This window comes from Typopeltis vanoorti, chromosome 20 (assembly GCF_054136105.1).
Source record: "Typopeltis vanoorti isolate ZY-2024b chromosome 20, IOZ_Tvanoo_1.0, whole genome shotgun sequence".
Classification (NCBI taxonomy): Eukaryota; Metazoa; Arthropoda; class Arachnida; order Uropygi; family Thelyphonidae; genus Typopeltis; species Typopeltis vanoorti.
Genome location: NC_143568.1, coordinates 108,764,227 through 108,787,589, shown reverse-complemented (window position 1 = coordinate 108,787,589; position 23,363 = coordinate 108,764,227). Strand labels below are relative to the sequence as shown.

Genomic DNA, 23,363 nt, shown 5'->3' with positions numbered 1-23,363 from the left:
AATAAATATCAAGAAGGTGTCAAAATATTCTGGAGGTTGTTGAAGAAGCTTAGAAATGAAGGAAAGAGTGCTGTAAAAGGAGTTAGAGATGATAAAGGTGACATGAAAACAGGAGAAAAAGATATCCTTGAAGTATGGAATAATTACTTCGAAAAATTGCTAAATGAAACAAGCAGTGATAGCACAGTGGTAAAAAAACACTGACCAGGCATACAGTCAGGAATACATATCCATACTTGAAGTAGAAAAAGCCATCAAAGGCTTGAAATGTTGAAAGGCAGCAGGAGTAGATGATATTCAACCAGAAATGCTTAAGTATAGTGGTATAAAAGTCTTACAGTGGCTGCACTGCATAGTTCAGAAGGCCTGGACAGAGGGACAAATTCCCAATGATTGGAGTAGAGCTCTCATAGTATCCATATATAAAAAGGGAAAATAAAACTGAATGTGAGAATTACAGAGGTATTTCCGTGTTGAGTATATGCAAGTATACTTTAGAAACGGTTGAGAAGAATTGTGGAAGAAAAGCTTGGTGAAAAACAAGATGGATTCGGGCCAAATAGAGGCTGTCAGGATCAGATCTTCACTTTACGACAAATAGTTGAGAAAGCAAGGGAATATAACAAAGATCTGTATTTAAGTTTTGTCCATCTCGAAAAGGCATATGACAAGGTGCCAAGAGAGACGCTACAGTTATATGGTGTCAATGGGGCATTATATCAAGCAATACTTAGTCTTTATTTGAGTTGTAAGTCAGCAGTTAGAATTGAAGGAAGTACAGGAAGATGGTTTAATGTTAAATCTGGTGTCAGACAAGGATGTACATTATCCCCTCTGTTGTTCATTATCTATATGGATCACATTATGAAGGAAAGTGGTATTAAACATGATATCGAAATTGGATATGTTAGTGTCAGCTCTTTGCTTTATGCAGATGATGTTATACTTCTAAATAAATCCGCTACAAGTCTGCAAGATTTCCTGACTAAATTGAGTAACTATTGTAATAGATATGGTATGAAAGTCAGCAATAAAAAGACAAAGACAATGAAAAGAGGCAGAATCGTGGAAAATGTCAACTGCGTGGGAACGGAAAACCTGTGGAACAAGTAAAACATTTCAGCTACTTAAGCACAATTTTTAGTGAAGATGGTAAATTAAATATGGAATAGACAACAGAATCAACAGAGATGGTATAGTAGGAAGTCAATTGAATAAATTCATATGGAATAAGAGAAATTAGTCTGAACACTAAATTTGCTGTATACAACACAGTGTTGAAACCATTTTTAACTTATGGATCTGAGAGCTGGCTCGGAAGTAAAACACTTCACCAAAGACTAGAGACCATGGATATGAGGGTCCTGAGAAAGATTAGAGGCATGAACAGATAGCATCACTGGCAATATCGTATTAAAAATGAGGATATTAAAAAAAAAACTTGACATTCTCAGCATCCAGGAATGCATTAGCAGAGCTTATCTCAGCAAGAAAAAATGAGCAAGACAGGTGTTCTTTGCCAGCTTGGCAGAAAAACTGCCTAGTGGAAGACCAAGAAATAGGTGGATTCATGGCTGGACTAAGGCAAAGAAGGAGTTTGTCCCGGGCAAACTCCTTCTTTGGTGCCTCAAATGTTTTTTTTTTTTTTTTTTTTTTTTTTTTTTTTTTTTTTTTTTTTTTAATACTTCCTGATTGTAAGTATGTATAGGTTTTATGATTAATAATTTCTTAACTTCAAGATTTCTATTCACTAACAAAAAAAATAAAATAGTACATACAAAAAAAAAACTGACTAAATTATTATTTATTAAAAATGTTATGGGTTTTACACTTTTGATTTTATCAATTATAATTTACATATATATTTTTCTTGATTTTAAATCTGCAAAAGTTTTTATTCTTTCACTAATGTCTATTTTCTGAACACTGTATTTTCAATCGATAGTAAGGCTAAAGAATTTAATCTCTCACTCTCCGTTGTTGATCACAAATATGTTTTGATAAGTTTCAATTTGCTGAAACTTCTCTCAGCTGTTGGTACTCTAATAGGAATCGTCAGCAGAATTCTCAATTCAACCCACGTATTTGGAATTATATTCTGCAAATTATGTGCTTTTAAAAATTGTAAAGTTTCCAATGGCGAATTGATGTTTTTCAAAGTTGCATAGATATAAGACTTTATTTATTGCTGGTCTTAGTTTTGGCACCCCAGTCTGCCTTAGACGATAGAAATATAAGATCTTATAATGTTGGAGTCTTGACAAATAACAGACTGATTTTCTAGGAAATTGTAGATAGGAAGTTAGTAATGATATAAATTTTTCATGTAGTACTATCATATCCTGTACACCCCTTGAGGGTACATGGCAGGAATTTGATGATGTTGATGACTCTTACCACCCTTCACAAAAACTTGGAGTCGTTAACACCCTCAGAAACAGAGCTATAACAATTTGCTCTAACGAAGAAGCTCTTAAACAAAAATTACAAATTATTAGTAATACAATAATAAACAATGGCTCTAGCAAGAATACCATCAATAAAATTCTTCATAAAACTTCACTGTAAACTGCAAATAACATAGATTACAGTAAAACCATAGTGATCCCATACATTAAAGGGTTATCAGATAAAAATAAAATCTTACACAATTATAGTCTCATTGCTACTTTTAAACCACCTATAAAATTAAAAACATGTTCAACTCCTTCAAGGATCCTTTTCCTTTTACTGGATGCACAATTCCAACCTGTAAAAAAGGACACAAATGACACATTAAATTTAACGATTTTGCTATAGCAAGCCTCTTGGATCATGCTCTTAACACCCTGTACCAAATTGAATGGAAAGGTATCTGTTCCTTACATTATATAAAAACCTGATATGAATGCAAATTCCAGGAAGTCTGTGAAATTTTGACCAACCATCCTAATCTAAACAATGTTGGCATAAAAATCCCAAGAATTTGGATTGCATGCAAATTCTTTCCAGTTCTCAGATGAACCCATCTTTAAGGCTTTAAACAATCATTTCAGTCCCACCATCTATCTATACTGTTTCGTTTTAAGTTATCTGTGAGTAATTATGTGAGAGCACTTTGCTCTCTAGCTAAATATTAATATATCCCTTACTGATTTATAACAAATGATAGGACTCTAGCATTGATAAAGTAAGCTTTTCTTTCTCTTTTTTTTTTTTTTCCCAGAGGTCAGGCCAGTGTGTTAATGGTTAACCAAATTAGGGTGACTTTAGCATACTCTAAGACATTGTAACATAGCTTGTTTCTTGGTATATATGTGTATACCCCAGATGATAGCCTTGATATGAAGGTCAAAACATCGAGTGATTATTTTGATTTATATTAAACTGATGTTTTATTATAACAGTAGTTGTTCCCATAATATTTTAATAATGAATTCCTATAGTCTAAAATGTACAGTTCCTTATTGTATGACTAGATTAAATGTAAAAAATTCTTATTTAAGTTAAATAACAAATATGAAATCAATAAAGTAGAATTTTCTGGAACTACAATTTCTCGTTAAGGATTCCAGAAGAATTTAAAAATCAAATCAAACATGGATTTTAATATGATGATTGTAATTCATTTTTAAGAATTTAGGGACACAAAACACACGTGTTGAAATGATTATTTTATTATTAATAATAAAATAACACTTGATGTTTCGACCCCTATATTGAGGTCATCATCAGAAGGATACATATGTATAGGAACCAAGCTACATGCTGTTGCACTCTATAAAGGTAAATTAAATCTATTATTATTATTATTATTACCACGGGCTACTCCAGGAGTCCTTAGACTCATCGAGGGAGGCCCTAAACATCATGTTCACACAGCTGTTCAACATTCTCACAGTATCTATCATACCTTGCCTTGAACTCGCTCACTGTCATAGCACCCACAACAGACTCTGGCAGCTTATTCCACTCATTTACCACTCTAAAAGTAAAGAACCCAGCTCTAACACCCCTGCTAACCACGCTCTTGCCCAGCTTCCATGGGTGTCCCCTAGTTCTCCCACCACCAGTCCTGATCTCAAAAATATCCTCTGAATTAATCCTATAGAATCCTTTTAGCAATTTGAATGTCTCAATCATATCTCCCCTTTTCCGCCTATCAACTAGTTTCTGCAACCCACAAATCTTCAATCTGTTCTCATATGGTTCATTCCATAGACCTGTTATCATCTTAGTCACTCGCCTCTGGATCCTCTCAACCTCCTCCCCATCAAGAAGGAACCGAGGTGACCAAATCTGGGCACAGTAGTCGAGATGAGGTCTTATCAGGGCTCGGTACAGAGGTACAATAACTTGTTTTTCTCTGCTCGTCAAGGTATTTTTCAACAACCAAGTGAGTTGATGAGCTGATTTAGCTACTTTCGCAATGTGCCCCCTAAACTTCATCTCCCTATCCACCAACACTCCTAAGTCCCTGGCCTCATCAATCTCTTGGAGTACAGTTCCACCAATGTGGTATACTGCTGCTAATCTTTTCACTCCAAAATGCATAACCTTACATTTTGTCACATTAAATTGACATCCATTCTCCTTAGTCCAGAACTCCAATCTATCTAAGTCATCTTGCAAGACTTTGACATCTTCTGCATTCACTATCGCCCTACCCAACTTTGCATCATCAGCGAACAAATGAACTGTCCCACTTAGACCCTTCCCTATATTGTTAATGAACAGATTAAACAGCAGTGGTCCAAGAACAGAACCCTGTGGCACACCACTAGTCACAGGCCGTTTTTTGGACTCTACTCCTGAATAAACTACTCTTTGATATCTCTCCATCAACCACCCAGCTATCCATCTCACCAACCCTATATCCATTCCCATATGTTGTAGTTTACGGATTAGAATTCCATCTGGTATCCTGTCAAACGCCTTTGCCAGGTCCAGCAGTATCACTGTAAACCCATTTCCCTTATCCAGTTCAGCCGTCACCTTGTTATAAAACTTGAGCAAGTTACTGAGGCATGATCTACCCTTCACAAAGCCATGCTGTCCTCTGTACAGTATCTCATTTTCATCAATCCATTCCTGTATTTTTCCCTTGACTACTTTCTCCAAGACCTTGACAACGACTCCTGATATGCTGATCGGTCGGTAATTTGCAACCATAGTCTTGGATCCTCCTTTATGCAGTGAAACTATTTTCCCCTCTTTCCACGCCTTCGGGACTAAGCCAGACCTGAGACTCAGATTAAACAACATGGTCAAGGGCACTGATAATTCATTAGCCACTTCATGCAAGACCCGTGCCGGTATACCATCCAATCCCCAATCCAATCCAATCTACATTAATTAATCTTTTTCTTAGCCTGACCTGTAGTGATAAAAAAAAAAATTAAAATAAAATAATAACAAAAAAAAAATATTAATGAAATAAATAAATGAAAACTACAATAAGCTAAAGTCCTTGTGTACTAAAATTCTTCTGGGATTGTACAGTTCAGGTTGCTATTGAATGTTCCAGGGGGGTTAAAAACACTTCACCAAGTCTTCTTGTATTGAGATTTTTCTTTGTGGTTGCTATGAAGGTTGCAGATGGATCCTCCACATTCTTGGAATTGTTAGACCATTTTTATTCAAATTTGGATTATGTTTGAGCATTTCACATGCTTCTTTGAATTTCCTCTTGAACCAGGTTTTGGTGCGGTAGGGACTTGGTACCTTTCCAATCAATTCTGTGGTGTATTTGGAGTGCGTGGTCAGAAAGGCCGGTTTTTCCAAAATGGAGGTATTTAATATGTCGTTTGTGTTCATCCTTCCTGATTGGAATGGTTCATCCTGTTTCCCCTATGTATGGTATGTTACATGTGCATTGTATTTTGTAAACCCCTTGGTGGGCTAGGTGTGGCAGAGGCTCCTTGGAAGAACTGAGTAGGTGTCTTAATTTTGCTGAGGGTTTAAAGGTGGTTTAGATGTTGTATTTGTGCAGTGTTCTATTTTTTTGGAAATGCCTCTAACATATGGTATGGCAATAGCATTCTTAAAATCGTTTTTGTTTTTAGTGATATCTCTGTGGAGGATCTTGTGAATGGTTTTTTTACTGTATCCATTTTTTATAATGGTATGGTTGATGATCTCATATTCCTAGTTAAGAGCTTGTTCATTTAAACAGATAGTTTGAGCTCTGTGTTTAAGGGTGCTTATGACCCCTAATTTTTGTGTTGGGTGGTGATAAGAAGTTTTGTGTATGTACTGGCCTGTGTGCGTAGGTTTGTGGTAGACTGAGAAGGAGAGACAGCCTGAGGGAAGACGTCTGACTCATGTGTCTAGGTACGGAAGAGAGTTGTTTTTTTTTTTCTATTTTAATGGTGAATTTGTGTTGTTTGTTCAGGTGGCTAAGGAATGTATTTAATGCTTCACGGCCGTGGGGCCAAATAGCGAAAATATCGTCGACGTATCTGAGCCAAATTTTGGGCTTTAGGCACGCCGACTCTAGAGCTCGTTGCTCAAAGTCTTCCATATAAAAGTTCGCTATTGGGAGGGAAGTGGTGAGCCCATGGCTGTACCCTCTTTTTGAAGGTAAAAATTGTTTTGCCACACGACATACCCAGAGCGGAGTACGTGGGCAAAGAGGGCTGTGATGTTGTGTGGAAATATGTTCTGTAAGAGCAAGATAGTATCACTGATTGGGACATTGGTGAAAAGGGAAATTATGTCAAAGCTGACTAATAGATCTTGTTCGTTGAGTGTAATGTTTTTAATTTTGTATATGAAATGTTGTGTATTTTTTATGTAGGAAGAGGAATGACCTACCAATTCCTTGAGTGTGGCCACTAATTTTTGGCTAAGTGGTAATTCAGGCTGTCAATTCCTTCCACAATCGGACTTAGTGGTATGTCTGTTTTGTGTACTTTTGGCAGGCCATAAATTCTGGGCGCGCGGACATACCAAGGTATTAGTTTTTTAATTGTTTCTTCCGGCCACATGTTAATGGATTTAATTAATTCAGTTGTTTTCTTTTTTGTTGCGTTGCATGGGGGTTGTAATTTACCATTTGGTAGGTGTTGTGGTCCAATACCAAATGGTTTATTTTTTCTATGTAGGTTGTCCGATCTAAAACAACGGTGGCATTCCCTTTATCTGCTTTTGTGATAATAATGTCCTGGTTCTTTTTTAGGTATTTGTGGGCCAGTTTTTCCGCTTTGTTTAGGTTGCTGCTTAATTTGTTGTTTGAATTTAATATACAAGCATTTTCTTTCCGTATTTTGTCAGCTAAATTGGCGGAGAGGGATCTTAAACCTCTCTCGCTATGATAAATTATATCTAGTTTGTTTACTGACCTCGGCATAATGCCGTAGTTTAAACCTTTCTCTAGCAGCGAGAGTTCACCTTGGGTGAGATTGTAGTTTGATTGGTTGATAACCAGGCCATGGTCCGATGGTGGTTGGTTGCTCCTAACTTCGTTTGTGGGTGATTTGTTGCTCTTTGTGTTGTCGGTTTGCGATTGACTTCCCCTTTCATTAGGGCGTCGTAATTGTCTTGTGCTTTCCTGTTGTTTTAATACATGAAACTTCATTATTAATTTTTCGTTATTTTTGAGTAATAGGTGCTTGGCCGAGTCATCTGTGATCCTGTCCAAATTTCTGGATTAACTTTATAGCTCAAATTTTAGTTGTAACACTTTGGCTTGGGTAGATGCTAAGTTTTTCGTGCCTCGTGGATCTGTTCCCTTAACAACGCTTTTTCTATCCGGGCATAGATACGGAGCACTTTAGCTGATGTAAACTTCTTCTTTAGTTTAATGCAGTTGGATATTAAGTTGCTGTCTCTACATCGTTTCAAAAAGGCTAGTTGATTAATTAACATGGAACTACGTATCTTTAGCTTACCGTAGAGGCTGCACTGCTTGTGGTTGAAATCTCCATGGATTATGATGCCTCTTTCTTTTAAGATTACACGGTGCTCAGCATTCATATTTAAGAATTTACGAACACAAAACACATGTGTTGAAATGATTATTTTACTAATTATTAATAAAATAACACTTGACATTTCGACCCCTAGGTTTAATTTACCTTTATAGAGTGCAACAGCATGTAGCTTGATTCCTATACACATGTATCCTTCTGATGATGATCGCAATATAGGGGTCGAAACTTCAAGTGTTATTTTATTAATAATTAGAAAAATAATCATTTCAACACGTGTGTTTTGTGTCCCTAAATTCTTAAATATGAATGCTGATCACCGTGTAACCTTAAAAGAAAGAGTAATGATTGTAATGTTTTGACTATTTTTAAATCATTTAGTCTATGAAATAACATCATTACAGATAGCTATGTATGTTTGACATTTATTTCCTAAGTGTCCTAAGTTGTCTTTGATTTTCATTAAACTTGTTGAAACACTTGCAGTGTGTAGTAATTTTGCCTTGAACAGTATGAATGTGAAGCAGGGTTTTTTTTCTCTTTCATTTAAATATATAACAGAAATTTTGGAAAATAGTAATACTTTCAGTTAATCCAAGTATGTCAGTAATTTAAATGCGATGCTCTGATAGTTTGCTGTTTACAACATCAGGTTTATGCTCAAATATAATATCAGCTGTATACATGAATTGAGCCATTAATGTTCTGTTTATTAGATGATTATTGGTAATTTACTGCATAACATCATGAACAACTAATTCACCAACATTTCCATTATGATATAATTAGTAGTTTATTATCAGCAATTGTTTGTTCCTCATATTATGGATGCTTTTCTTTTCGATTATGTCACCACCAGTATTTCAATTGTTCTTCACTATGCATCTCGCATCTCAACCACCTTTACCCCCCACTCTTATTTTAAAAATATTACTATCAATAATAGTTAATTTTTTTTTGGGAATTATAGCCATTGGATTGGAAAGTGTGGCAAATAATGGAGAGTCCAGCTGTGAGGAAAGCCTGGTTGGAACAAAGGTCTGTGGCTCTCTTAAAACAACAAATGATCATGTTTTCATTAACAGTTTTTCTTCCCCCCCCCCTCCAAATTGCATTTTTATTTTGCTGTGTGTGTGTGTGTGTGTGTGTTTCCTTGTCATTGCCATTCCAAAAACTTTTCACTTTCATTATTTTGTTATTTCCTAGTTCCTATCCCAGCTCCCAGAGTTTCTTGATAAAAAGGGAAATTAAACTGAATCTGAGGAATTTCCCTACTGGGTGTTTTTGGTAAGATTTATGCAAGTATACTTGAAAAACAGCCAAGAAAAATTGTGGAAGGAAAGCATGGTGAAGACCAAGAGACACTTTAAGATAGATAGTTGAGAAATCATGAGAATATAACATGGATCTGTATTTAAGTTTTGTAGATCTGGAAAAAGCATATAACAAGGTGCCAAGAGAAAAGCTGTTCACGATGCTACAGTTATATGGTGTAAATAGGACTTTATATATCAAACAATACTTAGTCTGTGTTTGATTTGTCAATCAGCAGTTAGAATTGAAGGAGTTATAGGAAGATGGTTTGATGTTGAATTAGATAACAGACAAGGATTCACATTATAAAGGAAAGGATATTAAACCTTATATCAAAATTGGAGATGTTAATCTCAACTATTTACTTTATGCAGATGATATTATACTTCTGAATATATTTGGTATGAAAATTAGCAATAGAAACACAAAGACATGAAAATAGCCAGAAACATTGAAAACATCAACTGTATCCTGAATAGTAAACCTATAGAACAGGTAAAACATTTCAGCTACTTAGGCACAGTTTTTAGTGAAGATGGTAAATTGAATATGGAAATAGACAACAGAATCAACAAAGATGGTATGGTAAAGTCAGCTGAATAAATTAATATGGAATAAGAAAGAAATTAGTCCAAACACTAAATGAGCTGTATACAAGACAGTGTTCAAACCAGTCTTAACTTATGGATCTGAGAGCTGTCATAGAAATAAAACACTTGATCAAAGATTGAGACCACAGATATGAAAGTTGTGAAAAACATTAGGAGAATGAACAGATGGCATCGATGGCAATATTATTAAAAATGAGGATAGTAGAAAAGAACTTGACATTGTTATCATTCAAGAATGTGTTGGCAGAGCTAATCTCATGTGGTATAGCCACTTAAAAAGAATAGAGAAATACTGAGGAAGATCTTGGTCTTACTCAGCCAGGATGGCAGGAAAAAGACACAGAGGAAGACCAAGATGTAGATGTATTGATACAGTAAAAAGTGTCTTAGAAAACAGAAATATTATTATTTGTTCTAATAATATCGGTGTCTTGACAGATATTAAATTAATCTGGATGAAATACTTCAAGGAAGCTTTTTTTTTCCTGCTCGTGATCGATGAATTACTGATGCAATTAGTAAAAAACTACTTAACTATCTCCAGGATCTTCCTACCCATGACATTATTGTTTTTATTATATGCTGTGTATGTATTTATTTATTTATTTTTATTTTTTTATTTTTTTTATATAGAGTTCTAGTAATGTTGTGGATACCCCAGAAGAATTACTGCAACTTCTCCAACAACCTCTGGCTCTGGGTTATTATGTTTCTACAGCAAAAACTGGCTCTCTTCCAAAATGGTTTTGGTCTTCATGTCCTTACATGGAAAATACATGTCCTGTATTTTTAAAGGTAACCCTGCCTTTAAACAAAAAAAAAAAAATCCTTATACATTTTTAATATTAAGGTATTTAAGAAATGAAATAAATGTCTTTAATATGAATAAAATTTAATATTAACATATCAACATACTTAAAACACTTTCCACTATATCAAGAACAGCTCACTGTACTTCTCTCATCTTTCGCCAGGAAGATCAGAATCCTGATTACTTCAACTGTGGTGTCATCACTTCTGAGTCTGGTTCCAATTGATAAGACCTCAATTGTTGAAACCAGTCTGCATAATGACCTTTCCCATAATGCTTAGCATTATACACATCTGAAAGGGTTTGTGTTTTGCATTATGGGATACTAGGTCCAGTTGACATGAAATCATTAGCTTCTATGTACAAGTGGCTTAGTCATGAAGATACTTTGCATTCAAACTTTCTTTGCTTATATGTACTGAGATAAAGATTAAACAAGAATATAATTTCTTGGCAAGTTTATTTTTTATTCCCAAGTGAAAACGTTCTACAATTAAAATAACCTCATCTGAAATGAGGTTATAGTTATAGATTTCATAAAACCACATTTCGATGGAACGTTTTTTCTTCTTCAAAAATTGTGAGACGTGATAAATTATCTTTTAATTGAAAATCATGCTCAGCATTTTTATACAATATTAAACATTCTGTATCATCTCCATCATAATTTCAAAAGTTAGCAATTATATGATTTTTTTGAATTAGGGGACACCCAAGATAGGGTATACCAAACCTTTGTCACATATCTCTTTCTCTTCAAATGAGGTGTTTGAACATGCACACATTGCATTAACCATTACATTACCTCGTGGAATTTTTTTAATCAGGAAGAATCACTGTTGGAAGCTGTCATCCTTTCAATCTGGGAGTGGTGAGCGTCACCAGGTGACTCATCCCATTTTAGAGGTTGCTCTCAGTATATAGAAGATTTTAAAATTTTCTCCTGTGAGAGTCAGTTGAAAATCTTCAAATATTATGTCTTTCTCTGTATTTATTTGTATTGTCTGAGAGTAGTTGACAACAGAACTTTCTGTACCACTTCAAATCCTCACAAACATTTGACAGTTGTCACACGAAGACTCCTCATGTCTGACTTATCAACTGCTCGTGTTAATTTTGTATTCTATTACACAATGGGGCTTTATTATTAGCAGATTGCTCTTTCTCTCCTTTCTGACATTTTGTGACTTACAATCAGCATTCATGCTTCCTATTTTTTTACTGTCCCTGGGACAGTAAAAAAATAGGAACATGAAAGTGACATTGGACTACTGTCTATCAGTATGGTATACAGCATTTACAGGGTGATTTGAATAGGCTGGAAGTATTGCAAACAAATATCTATTAATTCAATATTAGTTAATTATGTACTTTGGCATGATGATCTCCAGTGGCATATTATATTGGTTGGAGTAGCTTACAAGGCCAGAGTTCTTGGAGTTATAGTTGATAGAAAGTTGAAGTTCAAGCATCACATAATAAAAATTGCAAACACAACTCAGGTGATATTTGCAGTGACATTGAAATGAACATTGATATGTAAGAATGTGGAAGATATTTTGCCCCTTTAGAAGGCCTTGATATGACCACACCTGAACTAATGTGCACAGATTTGGTCTTCTGGGTTGTTATGGAATGGCTGCAGAGAAGGTTTACAAAGATTATTGAATGTACATTGCAAGGATGCATCAAGAGTATGTGGACTGCAGATACTATTAGACAGGAGAAAGCAGGGTGATATGATAGAGGTGCATAAACTTTTGAGATGGCATTATATAATATCAGTTGATACAATTTTCATTATGTGGAAGGAGGAGAGAGAGAGGACGAGTGGAAATCTGTGGAAGTTAAGTTTGTGTGCAGTTAAGATAGGACTGAGAACTAGATTTTCCTCTCAAAGAACAGTGAATGAGTGTAAGAGAAGATATGATATGATATGACAGCTAGTGTGGATGAAGTATGGCCTCTCTCTTGATGAGTCCTTGACTCCCTTGGCATCTAATAATAATAATAATTTATTTTAATATAGCACATATATTAAATGCATTGTTTCAGTTCATTCATTTTGTGTTCACTTCATTATGAAACTTAACATCTTTTCCCTGTTTTAAACTTCAAAAGAGCAACTAAAAGTATACACTACTTACAAGCAGAAATATTTCTTATAAACACTTTGTTTTTATCTTAAAAGAAAGGCAGCTGAATTAAGTCAAATAGTCAAGTGAAAACTCATATTTGTGAGCTATTAGCTAAAATTGTGGTTTTGTGAGATGCAAAAAAATAATTTTTGTTGCATCTAAAATTTAGTAGTTAAAAGGGGACAAATCATTCAATGCTGTTGGCACTCTGCTGAGGACTGGCCATTCTCACAGGGTTAACTTTGGCCTGTAAACTAACGTATGTCAGACCGCTGTACCCTCGAGGGCACGTGGGGATATGACATTTATTGTAAATACATATCTTTTTGTTTTTGTTTTGTTTCTTGAAGAAAGAAACAAAAACTAGTATCTGGTTTTTATTTAATGTTAGTTCATGTACGTTGTTTTATACGGAGTAGCAACTTATTCTCAGTCTTTAAACTCCCAGTATGATAAAGATCTTGAAATTTCATTACAGTTGTATATTTATTTGGAAAAAAGAAAAGAAAACTGAACATCCGTTTTTAGATATGCTTTTTAAAACACTACAATTATATAGTTTAAATGGAACATTATACAGAGCAATACATAGTCTATATTTAAGTTATAAGTCAGCAGTTAGAATTGAAGGAAATACAGGAAGATGGTTTGATGCAAAATCAGGGGGTAAGACAAGGATGCACATTATCTCCACTCTTATTTGTCATCTATATCAGTGCTTCCCAAACTTATGGATGTAAAGGCCCCTTTGGAAAAATTAAAATATTTCACGGCCCCATCGGAAAAAAAATCGTAATACAGACATATATTATTATAATATTTATTGTATTTATATTCATGATTTTGCGTTTGTAAGCTTTTTTATGCTTCTTATCAATACCTTTGAAATGAAACATATATGCATATATTTACTAATATCCATTAAGTGCCGAAATAAGCAGGAAGCAAAATTTGTGAACAATGTGTGATTTTTTTCCATTGAAATATAAAAAATAACAAAAAAGAAATAATAAAAATTAAATACGTTTCTTTTAAGATAAAAAAAAAAATCTACTTAGTCTTAAAACATTTTAAATTTGTTTTCATTATTTCACCGTAATATTTCGGCTATTTAGGCACAGTTTTTTTGTGAAGATGCAAATTACATTTGAAAATATACAACAGAATAAGAAAAGCTAGTATGGTGGGGAGCCAGTTAAATAAATTTATATGGAATAAAGAGAGAAATTAGACAAAACACCAAACCAGCAGTACACAAGACAGTATTCAAACAAGTTTTAAGTTATGGATCTCATAGTCAGGTTAGAAATAACGCACTTGACTGGAAACCACGGATATGAGAGTTCTGAGAAAAATTTGGGAAGTGAACTGATGGTATCAATTGCAGAATCATATTAAAAATGAAGCAGTTATGAAGGAATTCAACATTGTTAGCATTCAAGAATGTGTGAGCAGAGTTAATCTAAGGTGGTTTAGTCACTTAAATAGAATGAGTGAGGAAAGATGAATAAAGTAGGTGTTGATTCCAAGATGGCAGGAAAGAGATCCTGTGGAAGACCAAAGATTAGGTGGATTGATTCAGTCAGATGTGCCTTAGTGTTTAGGCTACTATGGGAAATTGATGATTGATTAATAGACTAGCACATGCTTTATTCTCAGTGGCAAACACACTACTATGATAAACAGAATAACAGTTATCATCCATTGGATTCTAACTTAATAGCTGATATAGTTGGGGTAATATTTATTTAAAAATACATGATGCAATGCAGATTAATTATTAGGTTTTATTTTTGGATAGAAGGACGGAAGGAAGGGGTTTTCATTAAAAAAAAAAAAAAGTGAAAAAGAAATTATGAAAAGCATTAATGGACAGACCACGAGATGGCGGCACATTTGAGCCATCTCTCTTCACTGCGTACCGCTTAATTAGTGATAGCCTTGGGCCATCTGTCTCTGATTGGGTACCAGTAGAGATTGAACTGCCCACTCAGTCTCCAAAAGTTAGATAGGGCTAAATGGCCTCGCCTACTCCCGTATACGGGAATAAAAAGGCGTTAGCTGATTTTTTTTTTTTTTTTTTTTTTTTATTAATGGACAGAATGTATGGAATATATTTTTTGTGCCTCCAAGCCAGCATTTATCTTTGCCAGATAAGAGTTTGTTATGTAATCAAGGGCTGTATAATTGGGAAATTATTGTACTTAGTATTCTTTTGAATACAGTACATAGTAGAAGGTTTAAAATGAATTACTGTCTCTAGTTATTATAATTAATCCACACACTGAGTTTTTGTTGATTAATTTTTTTTTATTTTTTTATATATATACAGTCAGCACTTCACATTCATACTCCATCTGTACAACAGAATTCTGATGATTTGCTTCATCAGAGTGTTCACATACGAAATTATCATCCATTGGATTCTAACTTAACAACTGATGTACTCAGGTTAGTATTTATTTAAAAAATTAAAAGTGGAAAATGAGTTTGTTATTAAGTGAGTAAAAAATGTCATTTTCTATTTTTTTTTTGCTGGTTTTATATATATATATGTATATGTATGTATATTCCTGAACTTATGTCATACCTAAAAACAATTTGTCAAACTTTTGATACTGATTTGACAATATAGAGTCATCTTATGCATCTCCCTTAAGGGGAGGGATGCATAAGATGACTTCATGGCTCAGTCAGTAACAACAGTGCCCTTTAGTTGAAAAGGTCTGAATTCATATCCCATCTAGAATGCAAAGAGGTTGGGTCTTTTCAACCGAAGGTGAATTAACTGATCTCATGTAGGAGTAGAAAGACTTCCTCTCCTAGAAACTCAGGTTTTTCATCTCAGATAAACAGATAAACCAGCCTGAGATTACATGCAACTGACCGACTTAATAAATTATGCTTGTAAATTGTACTTAGTATTCTTTTGAATACAGTACATAGTAAAAGGTTTAAAATGAATTGGTACTTATTATGCTCATGCCACCTTTCTTATCTGACTTTTTATTAAGTTTAGCATAGTTCTCAACTTTGCCACACACACACACACACACACACACACAAATAAATAAATAAGCGTACAACATTATATATGTGCCATATAAAGTATTATTTTAACAGTTTGTCCACATATAAGGTGATCAAAATTAAAGTATCCCTGTTTAAGCCCTTGTGGAGCGCCATCCACAGTTATCTAAATGCTCTGAAACCTTGCAGGAATACATTGTGCATCATGCAGAAGTGATATCTGGTGGGGGGGGGGGGTTAGTTCGACAATTTAGATATAGTAATTTTTCTTTTGTGTGTTTAAGGAAGAGAAAAGGCATCATTAGCCTAAATAGTGCATTTTTATTCACTTCTATTATGCATTCATGGGCTGTACTGTTTGACATGCTGCTCTTCCTGTTATGCTACAAACTACATCCTTTGCACAATATGTTCAGTGGCAGAACACAGCTTTGAGAAATCCCCAGGGACAGAAGTCATGGCGGGGATAGATCAGGTGAACGAGGTGGCCATACAGTGGGAAACACTTGGCTAATCACTCTGGCTTCAATGAAATGTTCTTGAAGAACCTCCTGTATGGATCGACGAATGTGTGGAAGGGTCCTCATCCTGCATAAAAATGACTGAATCCATGCACGAGCACTACTGTAGCTGTGGCATAACAAAATTATTTATCATGTCGCACTACCTGTCAGTAGTAACTGAGCAAGTTACAGGACCCAAATGGCAAATGTCCTCGAAGAAAGATGGTCCAACGATAAACAACTAAAATTAACAAAGAATTTGTTGAATTGCAAACATGTTTTGCATAGTCTATATCGCAATTGTGGGTATTTGCAGCTCTGTTCAGGTGAAAGTGAGCCTCATCTCCACACAAAATCATCCACAGCCATCCAAATCCACTCAAACAAGGAATGTTAAAACAAATGTCAGTCGACTTTCAAAGTCCTATTGGCACAACTCTTCTGTCAGGGTTATCTTGAATGAGTAGAAATCCAGAATCTTCTGTATAATTTTCCAGACAGCTGTGTAAGACATATCCATATGTATTATTAAAACACATGCACTGCAGGAAACAATGCTGTTATTAATGGCCTGCTCCACAGCAGCAGTAGCAACTACATTCATTTGTTGTGAACTGATTGATTTGTAACCTTTGCCAGGTCTAACGCTTAACAATCCCACTTCCTCAAAACAATTAATCATTTACTGCAAAGCAAATGGATATAGTGGACCTTATCAACATTTGTTCAGTTGACAAAATTTGCACAGTACAGCTTCATGAGCAAAGCATATTAAGGCAAGGTTAGTGCCATCACTGTGAACAGTATTAACAACCAAATGAAGGGAGAAATCCTGTGTCTATCTTTTTAAACCCTCCTGTCACCTGCTGAGTTGCATGATATGCAAATTTCATGCATTTGGTGTTTACAATGTCCTTGGTGGTGAAGTTTGGAACTACTTTTTTTTTTCCCATCAAATATTTCTTCTGCATGATGTATTCCTGCAAAGTTTGGATGGTGCTCCACAAGGCCTTAAACAGAGATAGTTAAATTTTTGATCACCCTCTATATAAAAGACTAGTATTTTATAAAGAATTTGTACATTACAAGTTAGGATGTTGGCATCAGTATATGGATACATTCACCATTTGACAGTATTCCAAACCTGGAATCATTCCCAGATAAATTACTATGAAAATTGAATTAAATGGGACCTTTTGACATTATTATATATATTTTTTTTTATTTTTAATTCTTCACATTACAGTACTTATATGCTAGGACAATAACTAGCACACATCAACTGAATGTACACACATTTAGTGTGCCTAGCATTAATGCATACTTTACAACTTTACAATTATATGTCAAAGCCTAACCAACACCTCTGCTAGGTATCCTGTTCATCATCCTCTGTGTGACCAGTGTTCCTTGAAGTGCTCAGAGGGAAAATGTTTTGATGCCTTAGGTGATAAGACCTATTACTTGTGCATTCTTATAGGACTTTACACACTACATGCCTTTATTTGAAAGGAATGGTTATAGCAAAAAAAGCTAGCAGTGAGCCATATTCTTCTAAACAATGTCTTTCAATTCATCTGAACATCGAGACATAAACGGAAAAATTCATTATAAAATATTAATAGCAGAAACACTTGCATTTAATATTTTTATTGTAAAATTTTCAGCTAAGTTTCATTGCCATTATTAATACAGTTATAGAAAAACTCAAAAAAAAAAAAAAGTTTAATTGAAAGCACATGATGTTATATGCACTACAGGAGAATAGCTCCATATGCATTTACCACCTTACTGGCCATTATGGATCAAATGTGCATCCTCAAACACTTCGCATCCATGCTAACTTGGACGTATATATACGTCCTGGCTGGTAGCGTGGTTAATAGATATTCAAAACAAATTACCATAAATTGATTTAGTTAATTATAAACAATATTTAATTACAATTATGGAACACATGAATGGTGGGTATTAGTTAATATAACTTCCCAAAATTGAGAAAGTAATCTTGCTGTTTTCTAAGAAAGTCTCCCTTAACATATGGAATACAAATTCTGGTAATTTCCTCTTAGGGAGGGTTAGGACGATAGCCATAATTATTGATTATTTTTTTGATAGTTTTTGCATTATAACCATTTGCACTAAAGGTAATTCTGACAATATCCAGTTGTTTGTTTAAAAAAGAATTTGTAGAACAAATTTTATGAGCTCTGTTAACTAAGGATTTGATTACACCGTATTTCTGACAAGGGCAATGATAAAAGTTAAAATTAATGTATTTACCAGTATGAATTGGTAAATACATTAATTTTAACTTTTCTGTATATTGAGAACTGTAAACTGCATTTGGTTGACATAGAATGAGAACATCCAGAAAAGGACGACAATTGTTGCCTTCTAGTGTAAATTTGATACTTTGGTTAATTGAATTAATTTTTCTAAAGAATTCATGAAGATCAGACAAAGAGGAGTTCCATACAACAAAGACATCATTAACATAACTGTATACCAAACCGATGGCTTAGGTAAAAAAACATCCAGAATATGTTGTTCAAATAAAGTAATCTGATTTTACAATATCTGGAGAAAATTTTTTCTATCTAAAAAATAATCAATAATTATGGCACAAATTGTGGTAATTTCTTCTTGAGGAGGGTTAGCCTCCTCAAGAAGAAATTACCACAATTTGTATTCCATATTTTCAGGGACTTTCTGAAAAAATAGCGAGATTACTTCATCAGATTTCTTTCCATCCAGTTCTCAAACTTAATACATTCCTTATCTCACCAAAAGACAAATATCTTCTATCTTATCCTGTAGTTTATAATTCCCTGCTCATGTGACTTATGTTATTATGGACAAACTGGTCGATCTGCACAAATTCGTCTGAAAAAACATCAGGAAAACATTTCTCTTAGCAAATCCAGTTAAGTAAACCACACTTTATCTACAAAGAAAGCTGCGAAGCACACATTTACAACCCAAATCTGAACATAAATGATTGCCTAAAAGTTTCTCAATTTTAGGAAGTTATATTAACCAATACTCACCATTCATGTGCTCCATAATTGTAATTAAATATTGTTTATAATTTAAGAATAATTAACTAAATCAATTTATTGTAATTTATTTTGAATATCTATTAATGCAGATGGAACTATTCTCCTGCAGCCGATATTGCACGTGCCTTCAATTAAATTGTTCTTTTTTAAGTTTTCCTATAACTGTATTGACAATGGCTACGAAACTTAGCCAAAAGTTTTACGAGAAAAATAATAAACTTAAGTGTTTCTGGTATTAATACGAGGGTAGTCTGAAAAGTTCTCGGCCTAACAATGAAAAAAAGAATTTATAATTTCAAAATTATTTTTATTTTTCAGCATAATCTCCCTTAAGACTAATGCATTTATTCCAGCGATGCTACAGCGCCATTATCCCATCCCTATAGTGGTTCTCATTAAGATCTGCATAATACCCCTCTACAGCTGCAATCACCTCTTGATTTGAAGAAAAACACTGACCAGCAAGGAAGAGTTTTAGTTTTGGGAAGAGATAGAAGTCAGAGAGAGCCAAATCTGGGAAATGGGGTGGATGTTCCAACAATTCATAGTGCAGATCCCTTAATTTTCCCCTTGCCAAAACCTTTGTGGGCAGATGCATTATCCTGATGAAAGATGATTTTTTTCTTCTGCAAACCGGGTCTTTTCTCACAAATTTTTTCGTCTAGTCTGGTTAAAAGATCAGAATAATATTCCCCTGTTATTGTTTTATCCTTTTCAAGATAATTAATAAACAAAATACCTTTAGCATCCCAAAACACCAATGCTATGACCTTTCCTGCTGATGGAACCGACTTTGTCTCCTTTAGTGCTGAACAACCAGCTTCTGTCCACTGTTTTGACTGGTGTGTAATGGTGAATCCAAGTCTCATCCATAGTAATAAATCGATGCACAAAGTCAGTTTTATTCTTGTTATAATGCTACAAACACTGTTCACAGATTTTCATGCGAGAGCGTTTTTGATCTGCTGTGAGCAAACACAGCACTCATCTTGCGCAAAGCTTTTTCATTTGCAATTATTCATGCAAAATATATCTTACACGTTCTTTTGAAATGCCTATAGTCTCGACAATTTCATGCATTTTGACTCGCTGGTCATCCAATACCATATTGTACACTTGATCAATGATTTCTGGTGTTGTTACACTTTTTTGGACGTCCTTCACGTGGATCATCTTCAAGGCTAGTATAACCATGTTTAAACTAGGCAGCCCATTTCTTAATTATCGAAAACGAATGAAAAGAGTGCCCAAAGTTACCCTGCCAAAATGTGGAGAGGATTGTTAAATTTTTTATCCTTTCTTGTTTTATGTGTTATTTGTTTTTTGTTTTTTGTTTTTTATTATTATTAGTGAATATCCCTATTACTTGAAATAAATTCTTTTCCTTGCTTTCACCCTTTCCGTTCTATGGCCACTACTTAAATTGCTCGCATGTGCAAAACTTGGTAGACAAAGAAATTGCCCCCCGATTGAGCCAAATTTCTTTGATACAAATCTGGAATTAACTTCGTGTCAGAATTTGAAAAAAGTTGTTTGTTAAAGCTGCGCCATCCAAATTCTTAGACAAGAGAATTCTCCTTGTCAGGGAGTTAACACTCGGAATGACACACTATTCGATGACCCAGCAATTAAAATTCCCATTTACAAAACCCTCGTATATTTTTACTCTTACTGCAGTCGTAGCTATCCCCAAATTTTAACTCACACTGGTTCTATTTTTATGAGTGGTGCATTGAGTTCCCAGATTAGGCAATTTTGTTAGGTAAGAAAAAGAAAGGTTTATTCATTGCTCTATTACAATATACAAATATTAAGATCACTTAACAAAACTGAATCTCTCCTACAAATTGAAATTGATTAACCAGACATAACCTTAATACTCCTAGTCTTAAACAATGTGAGACAATATCTACAACTAGTTAAATTTCTAACTTCATCCTATTCAACTATCAGGCTATAACATACTTTAGCAATTCAATACCACACTGTACATGAATTCTTACTCAGAGCTAAGACAATCTACTAGTTGATTAGATACTAAAGTCCTGTTTCATTTTTGTAAGTCCAATCGCTGAGCATATCCGCACATTACTGCACACTGTTTCTTGCATGCAAAGGAATTGAAAAGTTTCTACATTATTGCGCTGGATTGGTATCTGGCCACATAGCTGCCACTGGACATCGTTCTTTTTGACCGCTCTCACACACCTTCTCCGGAAATGACTGGAACAGGAATCCTGAACAAAAAAAAAACACACCCCCCCCCCCCCCCCCCCCAGTTGGCGTTGCCAAGCTCTATATCTTTGCTGAGCTGTTCTCCCTACTACGTCACTCTTTTCCAGCCAGCACCCAAAATTCTTGCACCTGGTACCATTCTCTCCTTGTTGCGTTCTCCATGCGCACAACTTAGACCTCGTGTACGTGACTGCCTGGGGTCATTTCCTTAAGCCGATTATCTTGTTGTATACTTAAACCTAACTTTCTCATGTTAACATAACTTTCACTAAATTTCAACTCTTATCAGTTTTTACAAGGATACTTAGCATTATATTACATAGGAAAATTTACAATTAAATGACTATTTCGTTATTTCTTATCAACCATTTCACTTATACCTATATACAAGCATTTTCTCCGGGAATTTTTGTACCTGTTAAATCTGAATGAAATATTTTACATATAATAAACCTTTCATTCAAGATTTAACAGGATACTGGTCCAACAATCTCCCAACAAACAGCTTCCTGGTAGAAGATCCCTGTGCTCTGCAGCCTGGTTTTGCTCTTCCTAGGAAGATTTGGTCATCAATCAACAGGATCCGAACTAACCAGGACAGATGTGGCTACCTACTACATAAAGTAATAATCTATCTTATCTTCATTATCTCTCTCTAGGTCTCAGTTTCATCCATAGACCTGGTTGTCCAGGATAACAACACTTCCATCTCTTAATGCCAAAAGATCAGGCTTTCTTATGCCTACCTCAGTCATGATATTTGGTTCCTTTTTCACTAACCATCTTTTCTGTTCTAGTCAGTTCTTTATGATGGTAAATATTGCTTCATGTCTTTTTATTCTAATGTTGTTGGTTCTAAATTGTTGAGATGTGGTTCATACTCTCTCTGAACCTGAAGTATCTATGTTATGCCTTCCACGGGCTATACGAGCCTTTGTAGTAAGGGCATTTATCCTAGTCTGACCAGATCTATATAATCCCATCCTGATAACATTCTTGTTCCTTCCCGTACTCAAAGATGTTGAGATGGAACCCTCTCCAAGCCACTGAAGGGATTCCCATCAGCTGCAGGATATAAAAGTCTTTCTCATCTCTTCCTTTCAAGAGAGTTAGAAATAATAGGCATTCCATTATCAAAAAAATTCAACATAATGTTTTAGTTAATTCTCATTGATTCAAAGAAGTGTGCTAAAGACAGCTATGTTGGAGTTTATATAACCTTAGATATTTTACCTGAGGAACCATCCATCTCATTGCAGGAATTCCTAATCCACCAGATTTAATGGCCACATGAAAATAAGCAACTGGAACATCATGTGGTAGTTCTAAGTTGAGATCTAACTGCTTGGTGTACAGCAATCCCTCGATTAATGTGCCTTCAATTAGCACATCATTTTTTTTCTGTACCCAAATTTGATTACTGTGCCTCTAAAATTCGATTAGTGCACCTATATACATCTTGAAAATAAATGTTACAGATTTTTAAAATTTTAAAGTATTTTTCCAACCTTTCATCATGAGCAAAAAAAGTGAAAGCTGCTGAATACAAAGAGAAAGGTAAAGCTGCTTCAAGTTCATCATGCATGCACTCTAAATCAGAGTACTATAATGATTGAATTAGACTTCTTTCTACATGGATCAAAGATTATAAACAAAAACGGATCCTGCTTAGCACTGACCTTATTAAATCAAAAGCATTAAGTCTCTTTGCAACCTTAAAAGAAAGGGCTATGAATGATGGAAAAGAAG

The 23,363-nt window shown here is 34.7% G+C and overlaps 2 protein-coding genes across 2 annotated transcripts in view; one reads left to right on the top strand and one right to left on the bottom strand.

Moving 5' to 3' along the window:
• Aldh7A1 (aldehyde dehydrogenase 7 family member A1) overlaps nucleotides 1-23,363 on the bottom strand; it is a 453,020-nt gene that overhangs the window by 126,366 nt on the left and 303,291 nt on the right. The window lies entirely within an intron of this gene.
• Nucleotides 1-23,363, top strand: part of LOC150095782 (mediator of RNA polymerase II transcription subunit 13-like) — a 115,469-nt gene that overhangs the window by 86,685 nt on the left and 5,421 nt on the right. The window contains exons 8-9 of the mRNA XM_090410097.1: nucleotides 10,469-10,630; nucleotides 15,117-15,235. Coding sequence (XP_090266223.1) covers nucleotides 10,469-10,630; nucleotides 15,117-15,235 — 281 coding nt within the window. The remainder of the gene's footprint in view (nucleotides 1-10,468; nucleotides 10,631-15,116; nucleotides 15,236-23,363) is intronic.